This window comes from Colletotrichum chrysophilum (assembly GCF_026319265.1).
Source record: "Colletotrichum chrysophilum strain AFK26 chromosome Unknown scaffold_106, whole genome shotgun sequence".
Lineage (NCBI taxonomy): Eukaryota > Fungi > Ascomycota > Sordariomycetes > Glomerellales > Glomerellaceae > Colletotrichum > Colletotrichum chrysophilum.
In genome coordinates, this window is record NW_026517393.1 from 1 (window position 1) to 14,739 (window position 14,739).

The following is a 14,739-nucleotide window of genomic DNA, read 5'->3' on the forward strand; positions in this document are numbered from 1 at the left end:
AATGACTTTGTCTTCTTGGGTGTAGATTGGCATTATGGTTGTTGAGATTTTACGCGTCAAAGGTTTAAGTGGTTTGGACATGAGTGTGCTTAGAGAAAAACGTCCGGCTGACTGGTCCGGCCGGCTGACTGATGAACCACGTTATATTAATAGAATATAGCCTAGTAAGCGAAAATCTAGTAGTATAGCGGTAACGTGGAGATATTAGCTAGATTAGGCCTAGGCGGGCTGAATATTGATTCTCCCCCGTCTGAATATTGTTATCCGATCAAAGCCGTTCATGGCGTCTTGGCCGGGCCAAGGGCCGGATGATGGACCGGATGCATCGGCCGATTGCTGTTCTAGGAGTAGAGGCAACTCGTCGGCTGTCGGCTCGCGAGAAGTCTTGGCTTATTTTGACAGCATCCTTGTCATGCCACAAAAGCTTGTCATGCTTCATTTGATAGATTCCGATCGGAACTTTGGGACGGTGTCGCGGGGAATCATACTAAAGAAATGTTAGCGAAATGGCTCCGGAGGGCCCGCTCCGGCTGAGCGGACTCCGAAGCGGGGAGGCAGGCGGCGGAAGATAGGCGCGATCTCCGCCCGCCGAGCGGATCTCACGGAACAGATCGGATGCCGCATTTGTTAAGTAGAGCAATTCCGGCCGGAACGAAGCTTTCGCTGCGCGACATAACTCAATTCAACGGCCCGATTGCAGCTGTCACTCAGAATCGAAATATCAGATGGTTTAATTGACTCTTGATTCCTCCTGGCTGTTCTTGATGTCTGTAATCGATTCCGCAACCAGTCTATTCCGTCATATGCAGTCGCACAGCACGAGTATCATCGGCCGTTCCAAATCACTCGTTCTTCGGCTGTTATGAATCTGACTGAACTCACTCGCGGTGAGTAGCCGACTTCTCCTGGTGCCCTGTCTCTTCGTCGCTACCCACCGGCCGTCCAGCTCTGACTTCACGGTCATGGAGCTCGTCTTCCATCGTCTCAACGCCAGCAACCTCCCGCATATCCGAGTCGTCAGCGACATCGAAACTGCGTCGCAGGTGCTCGGGCCCAATGAACGTCAACAAAATGACATACACGAACACGCATCCCATGAAGATGCAAATAACCTTGCCATAGTTGTAGCGCTTCGTGGTGCCCTTGTTAGGGAGGGGGAATTTCTCTCCTAGACGCGCCTCGATGGTGGAACTCGCCGACGACACGAGGTTACCGAGCTGGTACGATGTGCCGACCACAAAGGTGCGGAAAGCCCCGGGACTGAGCTCCATCAAGTGGATGGGAATCACACCCCACGCGCCCTGCACGCAAAATTGCTCGAAAAACGCCGCCGCCATAACGGCCTCCGTCGTGACAAAAGTGTACGGGTACAGCAGCGCGCCACCAACAATGCAGCAGACGACGATGCTGAACCTTCTACCAAAGATCTGACTGCAGTACCCGACGGTCGTGCCGCCCAGCATCGCGCCAAGGTTGGCGACTACCTGTGTGACAGTGACCTGGTCGGCGTTGAAGTTGAACTGGTTCGTAAGCATCGTGGGGTACAAGTCCTGGCTCCCGTGCGACATGAAGTTGAACCCGGCCATGAGGAGGACAAGGTAGGTCAGCAGCAGCCAGTGCCGCTTCAGCGCGACCTTTCCTTCCTTGATGAACGTCGAGGTGACATTAGACTTTTCTGTCTCAGACTCCGCGGTGTGCCTGCCAGCCGCCTCGCGGAGACGCTTGTGCTCGAGGAATGTGTCCGTCTCGGGCAGCATGAGACGGAAGATGATGAACAGGACCGGCGGGCAGGCGCCGAACCAGAAGAGGGGCCGCCAGCCGTGTGGGGTGGTGTTGACCAGCCCTCGGGCAAAGGCCGCAGCCAAAAGGTATCCGAAGGCGTACTGATCGGCAACAAGGTTAGCCTCGTGACGTCCGTTGCTGTTGGGCAGATGGAGTTGGGGCAGGTCTGGTGGTGTGGAGGAGTTCGTTGGCTCCGTTTCAAACTTACACCTTGTTGTAAGACGCCGGACATCATTCCGCGCGTCTCTGAGGGGAGGTCTTCCAGCGCCGTCGCGGCGGCGTTGCCGTACAGACCGCCCATTGCGACGCCAAAGAGGGCGCGACATGCTAGGAACTGTTCATACGTTTGGCAGAAGCCCGTTCCCTAGAACAAAGGAACAACTCATGTCAGCGCACCAACGATCAGAAAGCAAGCGTTCGTGTCACTAATGCGATGCCACTGATGTCACTAGCAGAAGGCTAGTTGGGTACAAGGGGGTTGGGGGTTGGGCGGGGGAAAGCTGGATTGTGGGGGAACACAGGGATTCCCCAACGGCGCAGCCAAGACGGGCGAGAGGGGAGGGGAAAGCTTGTCTGCTGCAGCCGGGCTCGGCACAAACTTGCCGTCGGGGACCAATCACGGCACCGGGAGGTGGAACAGGTGAGTGATTATTTCTTGCTTACCAGTTCGAGGATGATGAACAGGATGTTGTTCACGATGAAGGGCCATTTGCGGCCGTATCTGTCTGCCGCGATGCCAAAGAGGATAGACCCGACGGATCGGAACATGAGAACCAGGGTGATTCCCCAGGTGATGTCGGTCTTGGACTTGTCGAAGGTTTCTGAAAGCTCGGTGACGGTGAGAGATACGGTGAAGAAGTCGAAAGCGTCCCATGTCTTTGGGGAACTTGTCAGCAGCGGTCCCCAAATTACAACGCGAACCATGCGTGGCTGGCACATACCCAGGCCGCAAACGCGACGGCGAAGAACGCCCACTGGCGGCGGTTGATCATCACAACCAGCTTCAACGGGTTCGGCGCGCTGAGCATCGGCGGCTTCAAGGTGCTGAAGCGGGCACCGAGGTAGCGACCGACAGACATGCCGTGCCATGGCGTCTGGTCCTCATGGTGCTCGGCATGGTGGCTATGCTCGGGGTCGACGTGGCTCTTGTCGTGGTTCTCCATAGTGTACTTGTACGTCGTGATGGCCGTGGGGAGGAGGATGAACCACCAAGGTTGCGTGGGTAGGCAGAGAATCTTATATCCCAGGATGAACCGACGGCCTGTTCTCCGTGAGCACCAACATGAGCGGGGCTATCCATGAGTCAAAGGACACAAATAATGATGCAGGCTGGCAGGCTGCTAGATAGGGCCGACGAGGGTCGAATCCATGCCGGGGGTGCGCCGTCGCCCAGGTGGCCTGGGGATTTTGGAGAGACCATGGAGATAGCGCGGAATTGACGTGTCGCATACGCAAAGAAAGTCGTAGGCAGATGTACTCGGCCGGTGCCAACCGTCACTTTCTTTAGTTAATCACTCTCCCATTGAAACAGAACTCTCTGAGATGCTTTCATGTCGGTTGCGCCGAAGTGTCGCCGTCTATTTCCCCTAACTTTCCTGTCAACTTCCCCAACCGAGCGGCCTGCCCAAGCTTCTTCCCCATCCGGTGCCAAATGAGACGAACACGACACAATACACATCGAACTCGGATGAGCCCCAAAAGACTGTGCGCCCTGTCAGCGTTGTGGCCCCGTTGAGGGCGTGACATCACGTCAACAGCCAAGACGGCTATGGAAACCGATGCAGGGCACCCTGGGAGGCGACCCGGCAGCCACCGACATCCACACTGAGAATTCAAATGATTCTCCAAAAAACCCCAGCGCTAAAGGTGCCCCCGTGGGACATGTTTGGAGAACCCCAGCGGCAATTGGCCCGCCACAGAGCTTATCTTCGCTTGGCGTTGCCCTCTCCACCTGCGGCCAGGGACCGGTGTGCTCACTAACGGCTCGGTCAAAGGCTTCGCCTTTCGCCTATCGACGGTCCTGCAAGCTTCTTCCTTCTAACTTTTCTTCCGCAATTTGCCGCCTGGAGGCGCACCTTGTTGACTGCCGTATGACTCTGACGGGGAAACATGTGGAGGGTCACAGCGTGACCTCTATGGCTAACCGGGGTATATGAAGGGGATTTTTGAGCCGCCTGGCCAAGCAGAAGCGGGCTTTAAATTTGGGCTATGGCAAGGAGGCATACCGAACCACCATTCATTGCACAGCCTGGCGTATTGCATGAAAGTATAAGGCCGGTTGCAAGAAAGTTACGATAGGTCTTAAACGGTTACCTGGGCCAAGTTTCGATGAGAATTTTTCTCGTACGAGAGTTGTCTGAACACAAAAATACTATCGACCGGAGATGAACTCGTAAGAAGACTGCGGTAATGACCATTGTGATTTGACAAGGGACCATTATGCCCTTAAAAGTTAAAATATGGCAGTCAACGCTTCTAGTTCCCAAGGTTGCAAAAGTCGCATACTCGTATTGCCCATGGAGCTTTCCATCTCAATGAGAAAGTCAAAAGGGAAGAAGGAATTACCTCGATCCTGACATATTTAAATGCACTGACTGCCACAACCCACAGCCATCCGGAATGTTTACCATCTGGTACCACCACCTTCAACCACTACCTCCAACCACCATCTTCGTCCACTGATTTCATCCACCGCTTTCGCGGAACTAGTAATCATGAGATTCCTCGCCGTCTGTGTTTTAGCACTAGTGCTAGTCGTTCTCGTCGCGGCCGAAACAACATCCGCTTCCCTCAAGCCTCAGAATAAGTTCACATCGAACGGCCCCAAGAAGGGTCCCGAAACACATCTCAAATCCCTCCGCGTCGAGCCATACACTTCCTGCCGCTACGGAAGAGACAAGATTTACAGGATTATCGCAAACCGAGTACCTCTGGAAAAGATGAAGAAAGTGTGCAAAACATTTGAAGACCACCTCCGGAGGGGCAAATGCGGATACATGAAAGACAAGGCAAATTTCAAATGCGGATACGGTGGCATTGGCAAGCTCGATATTATGTTTAATGCACAGGGTTGCCACCGCATGGTCGTAAGAGAGGCCTGGCGGGTTGCAACGGGAAACACATATGGCGAAATATATTGCGGTCAAACAAAAGACCAGCATCTGACTAACCCTAAATTTGGGAATGTGGAGGTACCTGATGTTGGGGTTCCTAAGACCATGCCACCTTCTCCAGCATTGGGTTGAGGCCGCGCTTCAGAACGGAATGCAATACGGCATGTGGGGCCTACCAGTCTTCAACTCTTTTTAGGGCATCCCTGACTCCTGTTCAGACACTACTAGGCTTCTCGCCAGTAAATGCTGTTGATCGCATTTCGACCACAACGGCTCCGCAGACAGTATGGACACAGGAAAACATGAACTTAGACCCGACCCGACCCTGTTGCTCAACTCGTTTGAGTGGTGTTACGCAAGGCTGGAAAGAGTTGTGTCTTTCAAACGCGCCGACGTTTTTACAGAAATATCCAGACTCGGGCTAAGCTCTAGGTATCGATGAGCCGCTCAACATGGATACACTAGTGAGAAATGGCATTTAGACAAGTGCTAGTTGATCAGAATATTGCAACTTTTGAATTTGGTTTCCACTGCTGATCATGAAACATTTTAAGAGACAGGCAGTTTCACTCCCGTGAGATTTCCCCAGAGCTCCAGCAACTGGTCCTGTCTCCTGATATCCCCGGTGAACTCCTCCGCGACGTCTTCCTTCTTCCCAGGCTTGAAGTACTTTCCACTCACGTTCCCACCATCGGTTCCCTCTGCAAGCATGACATATGTAGCCGTGCCATCATCAGCGCTACCCGGAGCGCTCTGTCCGCCCATCTTGGTAGCCACCCAGCCAGGATCAAGAGAGTTACTCTTCACGTCCGGCCATAGACGCGCGACAGCATTCGCCAGCGTGCTTACGTGCAGCTTGGAGTCGCAGTAAGCCTGGTTCTGGTCCCAAGCGGCCTCTCCTCGCTCAACCCACGTCGGGTCCTTGAAGGTTGCGTCGCCGCTGCGGTGCATACCCGATGACACATAGATGATTCTCTTGGGTTTGTTCATGAGGCATGTTAGAAGGTACGGCGCCATCACGTTGACCGCTGTGAGGCTCGAAAGTCCGAGGTCGGTCTTGCGGTACGGGCCGCGGTAGAGGCCGGCGTTGTGGATGACCACGTCAAAGGTGCTGAGCTTGTTGGCGTCCTCGGCTAACTTCTTGGTCTCTGCGATCTTGGTGAGGTCGCCGACGAGGACGGTCTCGGCCCCGGGCACGGCCGATTTCGCATCTTCGGCGCGCTGGGCGTTGCGGGCATGGAGAACGACTTGGTGGCCGTTTTTGACGAGTTTCTGGGCCGCAATGGCACCAAGGCCGTCGGAGGAGCCGGTGATGAGAATACGGGCCATATTGAGCTTTGGATTGGTTCTATTCGGAGTTGCTTGTGTCTGATAGCAATGAGTGAATGTGATGAGACTGGCGGGTTTTGATGTGGTTCTGCTGAATAATCCAACAGTCCCGCAGTCAATCAAAGCGCGCATGTGCGTTAGTTTCATGGTCTGGAGCTTGAGTTAACTCCGCATTCGTGGCGAGGTCCTCGCGATGGCGAGCGCGATAAGCGGTGGAGTTGATTGAGGGGTTGTTTACGTCATCCATTCGTCGAGATTCTCTGCCGTCAATGACACCTACTATTGGCTGAGGCTTGGCTACATTTAGCTCGGGAACAAAATAATTGATAAATCGAGACAAGCAGTAAACTAGTTGTTTGCGTTGCCTGAACACGGATCATGGCTTCTTTTGTGTCGGGCTTCTTTTCCAACATCCACCAGCCTGCCTGCAGCTCCGATTAGGTTGATAAATTGAGGTATTCCAGTTGGCTTTCAATGATGCAAATTATTCTTGACTGTGAACTTGCCACTTGTGACTTTCCTTTCGGTCAGACATCCCTTACACTCACGAACGACTATTTTGTTGCTTTCGAGTTATGTAGGTACACCATAGGCAATCTCACATTCAGCCTATGCGATAATTGTAATCCTCAACAACTTCGTCTAATCAATGGCCTTCGAATACTCAGCACAAACATCAAATTCAAACAGTCCACATCATGAAGATTTCAGGGCCTTGTGGGGAAGAGACACGCTAACGCAAATTCGATTTCACCAGACTAATCAGACGTCCAGGCAGCCAGGTGTGTAATCCATGACAAGTATTTCCTCCGTAAGTGAGTGGAACATGGGGAACAACACTTTGTGTGCAGGATCCTCCTTAATGAAGTAAGCGCAGTCGTCCGCGTTTTCAAACTCAATCTTGGTTGAGTGTGTGAAGCCGTACTGCTAATTATTAGACTCTAGAAAGCTGCCGACAACATGTTGCAAGCACTCACCTTGTTCGGTACGATACTCGAGTTCTTCCCGCTCACAATAGAGAGGATGTACGGCTTTTGCGTACTAGGATGCACGCATTCATGCTGTAGATTCCAACTACGTTTCAGAGCCTGACACAGCGAATCAACATGTGCTTAGCAATTTAGAAGTCAAATATCTCACATTCTCAATTTCTGCAGGACTGCAATCAGGCTTGAATTTCATCAAGACAATGTGAATAAACGGCATCTTGTAGTTGAATCAGTATAAGCGACCGATCGGTGTTTATCAAGTTGAGAAGCACAATCTTGAGATGCGTCCTTATATACGGTGTTCAAGCGCATATGTTCACTGGGGTTCAATGCATAAAGTTCCTCTGTGGCGATGGGTCGGGTTCTCCGGTTACCCGTTAACATGTTCCGAGTGACCCGCGAACTCCGAACCGGAGGAACCGAACCCCATTCATGAGCCGATTCAGCGTTGTTTGCTTTTACACCACATCCAAAATCCCGTAAGAGACAGTCTTCTTTACCGTTCTTAGTGGGCCGTCAAAGATCCGCATGCCCGTCGGCCCGTTGTCGCGACGATGCGGTCCCGTGATTCGGGCTCACGGAGAGGCTGCCGGCGGCGAGCGGATCGCAGGACCTTTACACCGCATGATAGAAATGCAACCAAAGCATCTCCGATCCCCAATGCCTAGACAACAAACGTTTTCACTTCTGTTGGCCAATTGCATTTTCGACAGCCTCTTCAATCCCACATCAATATGACTTCAACGGCACCTTATGCGAACGATCATCGAGACACCAACGGCCCGGGCGACGCCTGCCCCAACGCGCTCAAAATCATCCGTGATGAAGGCTTGGATGGTAGTCTTCAGGGGAAGGTATGCCTCATCACCGGAGGAACGGCTGGCATAGGAATCGAAACCGCCCGTGCCATGCACGCCACAGGCGCTGATGTCTATATTACCGGTCGCGACACTCAGAAAGGTGTCGCAGTTGCGGAGAGTCTGACCAGTGACGGAAAGCCGGGCAAGGTGGTTTTCCTACAGATGTCCTTGGACTCCGTAGAAGACGTTTCTGCGGCTGCTGCGCAATTTTTGAGCATGTCGGAGAATTTGAACATTCTCATTTGCAACGCAGGTACGCCGTCTCGCCCTGCCTTACCGACCTGACTTTATGATCACATTGAATAACTCCGCATAGGAATTGTGCTTCATCCCAAGGATCTTACGAAAGACGGTTTCGAGACACATTTTGGCGTCAACTATGTAGCGCACTTCGCATTGTTCCAGGCACTGCGCGAGACGTTGATAAAGTCGGCTGGTCCGAGCATGTGTTCAAGAGTTGTGATGCTCGCGTCCTTATCGCATCAAGCGTCATCGGTGAATTTTGAAGACATCAACTTCACGACGCGGGACTACAGCCCTATGCTTGCGTATGGAGCATCAAAGACGGCGTGCATCTGGATGGCCAACGAGATCGAGAGGCGATACGGGCGTGAGGGGCTGCATGCAACATCGGTGCACCCAGGAGCAATCCACACCGAGGCTGCACGACACAATCCCTCAGGTGATGCCGTGATGCTGAAACCTGAGATGAGGAAGTATAGGAAGAGCCCCGAACAAGGTGCTGCCACAACGATTTGGGCTGCCGTCGGAAAGCGATGGGAAAGTAGCGGGGGCCGGTATCTCGCCGAAGTGCAAGAGGCGGAGCGATTGAAGGATAATGACACCTCGTTCCCTCGACTTGGCTATGCGTCACACGCGTATGATCAGGAGGCAGAACAGCGCCTTTGGGATATGACCGTTGAACATTTGCGCACAAAACAGTAGTCCGAGGCAGCAGTCATTATACGCTAAGCCCCGCACTTCGCACTTGTTTGTACGAAGTTGCTGTAGCCGGTGCAGATAGCAAGAGGACTCTCTTCATCACTATTACTTGACCAATTCAGCCGCGTCGTTGACCACCGCAGCCAATTACAAAACCCGAACTTATATTCCATATGCGCGGGGTTTCTCCGTCTTCAATACTTTCTCAGGGAGTAGCCCGGCTCAGTTTTTCACGGACTGCTCCGTCCCCCGCACAAGTCCGGAGGCCGTAGATTGGTCAAACGGAACCATGTTCAGCGGATCATCTCCGCACATCCACAATGCCCGCAACTCAATTGCCGTTTACACGTAAAAGCAAAGATCCTCAGATCCAGACTGCCAAGTTAGTGGATGCTCAAGAGCGCCGATTCCCCGTTCGATATTGGACTTGGCTCACGTCGAAATGGCTCTGTTCCAGTTCGGTACCGTAATCCAAAGCTTTTGAGGGAAATGTTCGGGGAACCCCCGGAGTACTCCGTGGACTTAAAAGTCTTCAACAACCGGAGCATCGAGACATTATCACTTATATAAAAGGTTCAGGACGAAATTATTCGAATGACTCATGTCAACGTGTCCATCAAGTTTATTCCACGGAGGCCAAGACGCCAAGACTCCTGCCATGTGGTCGACGACGATTCCCATTCTTGCTGGCCTGCCTTTGGTGGCAAGCTCCTTCTTGGCAGATCTGCCAGCCACGTTCAATGATACGCCGGCGATATGGGCATATGTTTCCTACGGCAACCCCTCCGTGGCTGTTCTGACCGGTTCATTCAACCGCTCTGCCATAGACGCCCCGCACAAGGGAGAGACCAGTGATCCAGCTTTGAAGAAGACGTGAGTTGTCACCAATTTTGCGTTCAGTCTATATCACCCTCTTACACCGTCTAGCAATGAGTTTCTCAACACCACGAACTTCATTGCTTATGATGAGAGGTTCTTCGACATCTTCGGACCTCAGGCGACCGTCAAGCAGGTTCAGCAGTTAGCATTTCAGACCCATGAGGCGCCATGCTACAATAAAGATACCAAGGAATTGTACTTCGCCGAGTGGGGTCCTCCCGGTGGTGATGATGGTACCCACTCCTGGCAGTATATGCTCGATACCAGGAACAATACGCTGAAGAAGATCACCACGACCCCGCCAACTGTGAATGCGCATGGCTGCATCTACTACCGTGGGGCTTACCACGTAGTCACTGATGGGTCTCACAACGAAACCGGGGCCCTTGTCCGCGTCAATCCCGAGACTCTTGAAAGAACAGTGCTGTTGAACAACTACTACCAGGAGCCATTCATGGGTTTCAATGATCTTGACATTGACTCTGAAGGTAATTTCTGGTTGACGGATTCCAAGTCTGGATGGGTAAGATGACCTCAAATCCGTTCAATGGAGAAAGCGGCTGACTAGATAAAGGGCCGAGATATCGTGGATTATACGCCGCCGACAAACCCTACGGTTTACTTCGTGAACGGAACCACGATGAGACCCAAGGTTGTTCATATTACTACAGGAAATGCCAACGGTGTCGCCGTATCATCTCTCCAAGACGGACGCCACACTTTGTATCTTCCTGACACAGGCGTATCCGAGTTCAAGCCTGTGTCGAAGAAGAATCCCTACGGCAACAGGGCACTTTTCGCTTACGACGTTGCACCTGGCGGGGTTCTAACGAGCCCTCGTCTGCTGAATAACCCGATCTCGTACTTTTACGACGGTATCAGGGTTTCAAGGAATGGTTGGATCTTCGTGGGTGCTGGAGATGGAGTGGACGTTATTGACCCTGTTAGCGGTTTCACTCTTGGCACGATCCGTGTTGGTGGAGGTGACAACCTTGCTGTCAGCTTGGCTTTCGGTGAGCACGAGTTCTGGATCGTTGGGAGGGGCGGTGTTTGGCATGTCAACAATGTTGCAGAGCGTCTCGATCGCGAATGGTAATTGAAGTAATTTGGGTTCTTGGAAATTAGGCTACTCAAATATTGAATTGCTTCATAACTGATCATGGTATCATTATACGCGACACATGGTCAACGTACTTAGTAAACATAGACAAACTCGTCGTTCTGGCTGTCCGTCAAGTCCAAGAACGCATTCTCTCCCAAGTGCACACCCTCAGTCTCCTCCCCTCTGCCATCGACGTAGTGGCGCTCCATACTCAAATCCTTAATCTTCCTGGGCTTTCCGTTCGCCACTCTCTTGCGCTCTTGCATCTTGTTGGAGATGAACAGGACAATCACCTGCAGACCGATGATAGCAAGCAGAGCGCAAGTGATTCCCATGACCTTGGTAAGACCGGGTCTGTACTGCGGTGCATCCTTGGAGTTGAAGAGGAGCGGACCGACGATGTTGCCAGCAGAAGACCCAGCATTGTACAGAGACAACAGGACGGACTTCTTCGTGGTACCGGCGATGTTGGAGATCATCCATGAGACGATGAGAGGGTTACCGCCGAAGAGGAAGGCAAGCATGTAGTATGCGACCAACAAGGGCGGGATGCTGTTGCGGTCCAGGATGTAAAGCATAATGGCGCCTGCAAGGACCGGAGCCATGAGAGCAGCCAGGAAGACGGACTTGATGCGGTAACGGTGGGCCAGCCAAGAGGCAGGGAAGATAACGAGAAGCTGGACAGCTCCAAAGGGAATGTTCAGAAGAGACGTCTTGGAGCTGGAAAAGCCAAAGCCGGCAAGGACAATGGGGCCGAAGGTGTTCGTGACGGCGGCAGTGACGTTGAGACAGATGGCCATACCGACGAAGAGGTAGCTCTTGGGCTCAATAAGAGCTTCCCAAACGTGGCTCCACTTGAAGTCGCGGCTACCAGTACCAGTCTGGTTGGCACGCAGACGCTCAATAGCCTGGAGCTTCTCGTGCTCAGTGAGGAACCGGGCAGAAGGGATGTCGTTGTCGAGGAGAAAGTAGACAACCGGGGACGAGAGGACGGTCATGAGACCGACGAAGATAAAGAGGATCTGCCACGAGTGGATCGAGCCATTGATCTGGCCCAGGCCGTAAGAAACGGCAGCCGCGAACATGGTTGCCAGACCGTTGGTGCCGTACCAGCATGCGACTCGCATGGGCTGCTCAGCGCGGCGGTACCACTGGGATGTGATGACCGAGAATAAGGGCAAGCAGCCAGCCTCGAAGAGACCCAAAAGGAATCGAGTTGCCAGAAGCCCTTGGTAGTTTTGGCAAGCGGCCATGCAGCACTGAGCAACACCCCATCCAAAGACGAGGGAGGGCATGAGGATGCGGTGAGGAACCTTCACAATAAGCCACGAGGAGAACGGCTGCCATGCGAGCTGGGCAATGGCAGAGATGGAGCTGACCATCGAGTATTGATCGCCAGTGAGGTTGCAGTCTGTCCTGAGACCGAAGATGGCGCCATATCCAAGGACTGACTTATCGAGAATCTGGAGGAAGTAGACCCAGATGAGGATGGAAAGGATTCGCTTATCGGTCTTTCGGCGGATGCGCTTGTTCTGTGTTCAAAGCATATCAGTATTCTGTAAATATCACCTGTGGAAGATTTGGAAACTCACATCTTCCTCTGTAACCTCAACTTGCTGGTCTCCGATCATGTTTGCCGCTCGGTCGGCGCCCTTGGTGGGGGCTTGGCTGTGATGCTTCAATTGCTCAACATCTTCGGTCTGATGCTGAGACGCTGCGTCTCCGGTCTTGGTGACAGTGTCCATGTTTCTGGTGAGGAAGGATGTCTTCTTGCAGTCGTGGAGAGCGAAGGAGTTCCCTGGACTTCTCAACACCACGCTCTTCTCGTGGGCGACGATAATAAAGCTTCTTATACGGCGGAGTAGCTCTGCCCTGTTTTTGGCAGCGCGGTGATCTATCCGGCCGGACTCTCGGCCATACGCTCGAGCCAGGTCGTCATAAGGAATGCGCTCATTGGACTCAGCGCTAACCCCCATGTCAAAAATGTCCAATAATTGTCTTCGTGGTGGAGGTTTTCCCCCATGGGGGGATGGCGTTCCCCTCTCTGTTTGCGACGCTAGTCAGGCTTCAGCATGGGGAAAAGAAAGGAGAAATGGGGGAGGCGGCCCTTTCCCCTCAAACCGCGACCACGTTGGCACCGGGTTGTGGGGTTGGGAGGGCGCGTATTCCGCGCGCGGTGAGTCGGTCCAACTGGTGGTTTGCTTGGCAATCTGAGACTGAATCAGTACGACCCTGCCTGAAGATCCTCGGCTTTGTCTAAAAACGCGAGATTTCCCCCCCACTTAGAGGCTGAGGACACCGTTTGCGTCACATGAGGATCGGATCACCACGGGAATTCCGGCCGGCCGAGTGTTGGGTTCATCGAGCCATTGTGAACATTAAGGTTTGATAGAGCTATCTAAGCCTGCCCATTCTCTCTGAGCAGACGGAGATTTGTACCCGTCAAGATGATGTAGATTGTATCCAGCGTCGGCGTCGAAATACCCAGCTCTTTGCCCTTCTTGTACGGGTAGCCGAGGATGATATCCACCTCCATGGGTCTTCCGGCCTTGTAGTCGGCCTGCATACTGCTGCCGATTGGATGCATTGCCAAGATCTTGTTGATGAGCTTGTCAATCAGGTCATAGTCGATGGGGACGTTGCACCCCTTGGCGACGTCAATGACCTCGGTCATCAGACGTCGTGTCAAGGGCGTAGCGCCGTCCGACGAGCTGAGCCAAGAGTGGGTATCGAGAAGCGTCAGGGTCGTGAGAGAGTTCCACGCGGCATTCCACACTACCTTCTCCCAGCGCTGGACCTGGATGTTGGGGACCACCTGGAAGACGGTCTTGCCCTCTGTCAGGAAAGCCGCGAACTCGTCTAGGCGTTGCTTCTCCACACTCTGGTCTGCATCATTAGAGTATAGTCCTATTTGCATGTCCTCTGACTTGGTGTGGATGATGTTGCCGGGCTGCGGCTGAGAGGCGCCAGTCCAGGTCTAGTCTCGTCAGTTTCCAGGCAGCCGGGAGAGGACCGGGTTCTGGGGACATACCACACATGAGATGATTGTCGCGTGGGGGAACGCGCTGCGGAATGGCACCTCATTGCCAACCCCGTTTTGGATAATGACTATTGTTGACCTCTTCTCGTCCACCGCTGGCGCTATTTGAGCAGGGACTGCATCTTGGGTGATGGCTTTGTGGGCACAGACGATGTAGTCGAACTTTGCATCTGCCTCGGCTGCAGTCTTCACAACTACTTGCTGTCAGACCTGACCTGATTTAATAGATTCATGGATCACATACCTTTGTATGGGCGTATTATGTGCTCTCCATGATTCTCGCTTTTCAGAATAATTCCATTTGCTTTTACGGCATCGTAATTTGACCTCGCCACCACTGTTAATCTGACAGCAGGCACCCTGCTCAGGATGAAGGCATAGAATGAGCCGATACTTAGAGGCCCTAGTCAGCAAATGAACATATATCACACACAACATTGGAAAGCGACTTACGCCCCCAGGCCATAGAGCAGGACCTCGGTCTGTTTCTCGGTGGCCATGATGGTGTCAGCGATGCGTGTTGGGATTCTCCAACTAGAAGTCCAATTGGGGTTCAATCTATTGCCCAGGTGAGGTGATAAAGTGTGACTGTTGCTGCCGATTGTGCTTTCGGTAAAGCTCCCCTCATTCCACCGAGTATTTGTACGCGATTACTTCGGAAGAGTAGCTCAGAATCGATAGACTGTGAGCGGACACGTTCGTG

General features: G+C 52.9%; 7 protein-coding genes across 7 annotated transcripts; 2 read left to right on the forward strand and 5 right to left on the reverse strand.

Moving 5' to 3' along the window:
- Window positions 1-878: 878 nt before the first annotated feature.
- COL26b_010161 (uncharacterized protein) lies at window positions 879-2,083 on the reverse strand (the record flags this gene model as incomplete). Its single annotated transcript, XM_053182868.1, has 2 exons — window positions 879-1,948; window positions 1,993-2,083. The coding sequence occupies 2 exons, from the start codon at window positions 2,081-2,083 to the stop codon at window positions 879-881; spliced, it is 1,161 nt and encodes a 386-aa protein (XP_053033137.1).
- A 347-nt stretch (window positions 2,084-2,430) lies between these two features.
- On the reverse strand, window positions 2,431-2,945 carry COL26b_010162 (uncharacterized protein; the record flags this gene model as incomplete). Its single annotated transcript, XM_053182869.1, has 2 exons — window positions 2,431-2,658; window positions 2,724-2,945. 2 exons carry the CDS (start codon window positions 2,943-2,945, stop codon window positions 2,431-2,433), a joined length of 450 nt encoding a protein of 149 aa, XP_053033138.1.
- Window positions 2,946-5,444: 2,499 nt separating this feature from the next.
- On the reverse strand, window positions 5,445-6,224 carry COL26b_010163 (uncharacterized protein; the record flags this gene model as incomplete). Its single annotated transcript, XM_053182870.1, has 1 exon — window positions 5,445-6,224. The coding sequence occupies one exon, from the start codon at window positions 6,222-6,224 to the stop codon at window positions 5,445-5,447; it is 780 nt and encodes a 259-aa protein (XP_053033139.1).
- Window positions 6,225-7,947: 1,723 nt separating this feature from the next.
- COL26b_010164 (uncharacterized protein) lies at window positions 7,948-9,018 on the forward strand (the record flags this gene model as incomplete). Its single annotated transcript, XM_053182871.1, has 2 exons — window positions 7,948-8,326; window positions 8,390-9,018. 2 exons carry the CDS (start codon window positions 7,948-7,950, stop codon window positions 9,016-9,018), a joined length of 1,008 nt encoding a protein of 335 aa, XP_053033140.1.
- Window positions 9,019-9,673: 655 nt separating this feature from the next.
- Window positions 9,674-10,990, forward strand: COL26b_010165 (uncharacterized protein; the record flags this gene model as incomplete). The annotated part of the gene is made up of 3 exons (XM_053182872.1): window positions 9,674-9,888; window positions 9,943-10,417; window positions 10,469-10,990. 3 exons carry the CDS (start codon window positions 9,674-9,676, stop codon window positions 10,988-10,990), a joined length of 1,212 nt encoding a protein of 403 aa, XP_053033141.1.
- A 98-nt stretch (window positions 10,991-11,088) lies between these two features.
- COL26b_010166 (uncharacterized protein) lies at window positions 11,089-12,741 on the reverse strand (the record flags this gene model as incomplete). Its single annotated transcript, XM_053182873.1, has 2 exons — window positions 11,089-12,528; window positions 12,589-12,741. The coding sequence occupies 2 exons, from the start codon at window positions 12,739-12,741 to the stop codon at window positions 11,089-11,091; spliced, it is 1,593 nt and encodes a 530-aa protein (XP_053033142.1).
- A 653-nt stretch (window positions 12,742-13,394) lies between these two features.
- On the reverse strand, window positions 13,395-14,536 carry COL26b_010167 (uncharacterized protein; the record flags this gene model as incomplete). The annotated part of the gene is made up of 4 exons (XM_053182874.1): window positions 13,395-13,973; window positions 14,028-14,230; window positions 14,281-14,429; window positions 14,490-14,536. 4 exons carry the CDS (start codon window positions 14,534-14,536, stop codon window positions 13,395-13,397), a joined length of 978 nt encoding a protein of 325 aa, XP_053033143.1.
- Window positions 14,537-14,739: the final 203 nt, after the last annotated feature.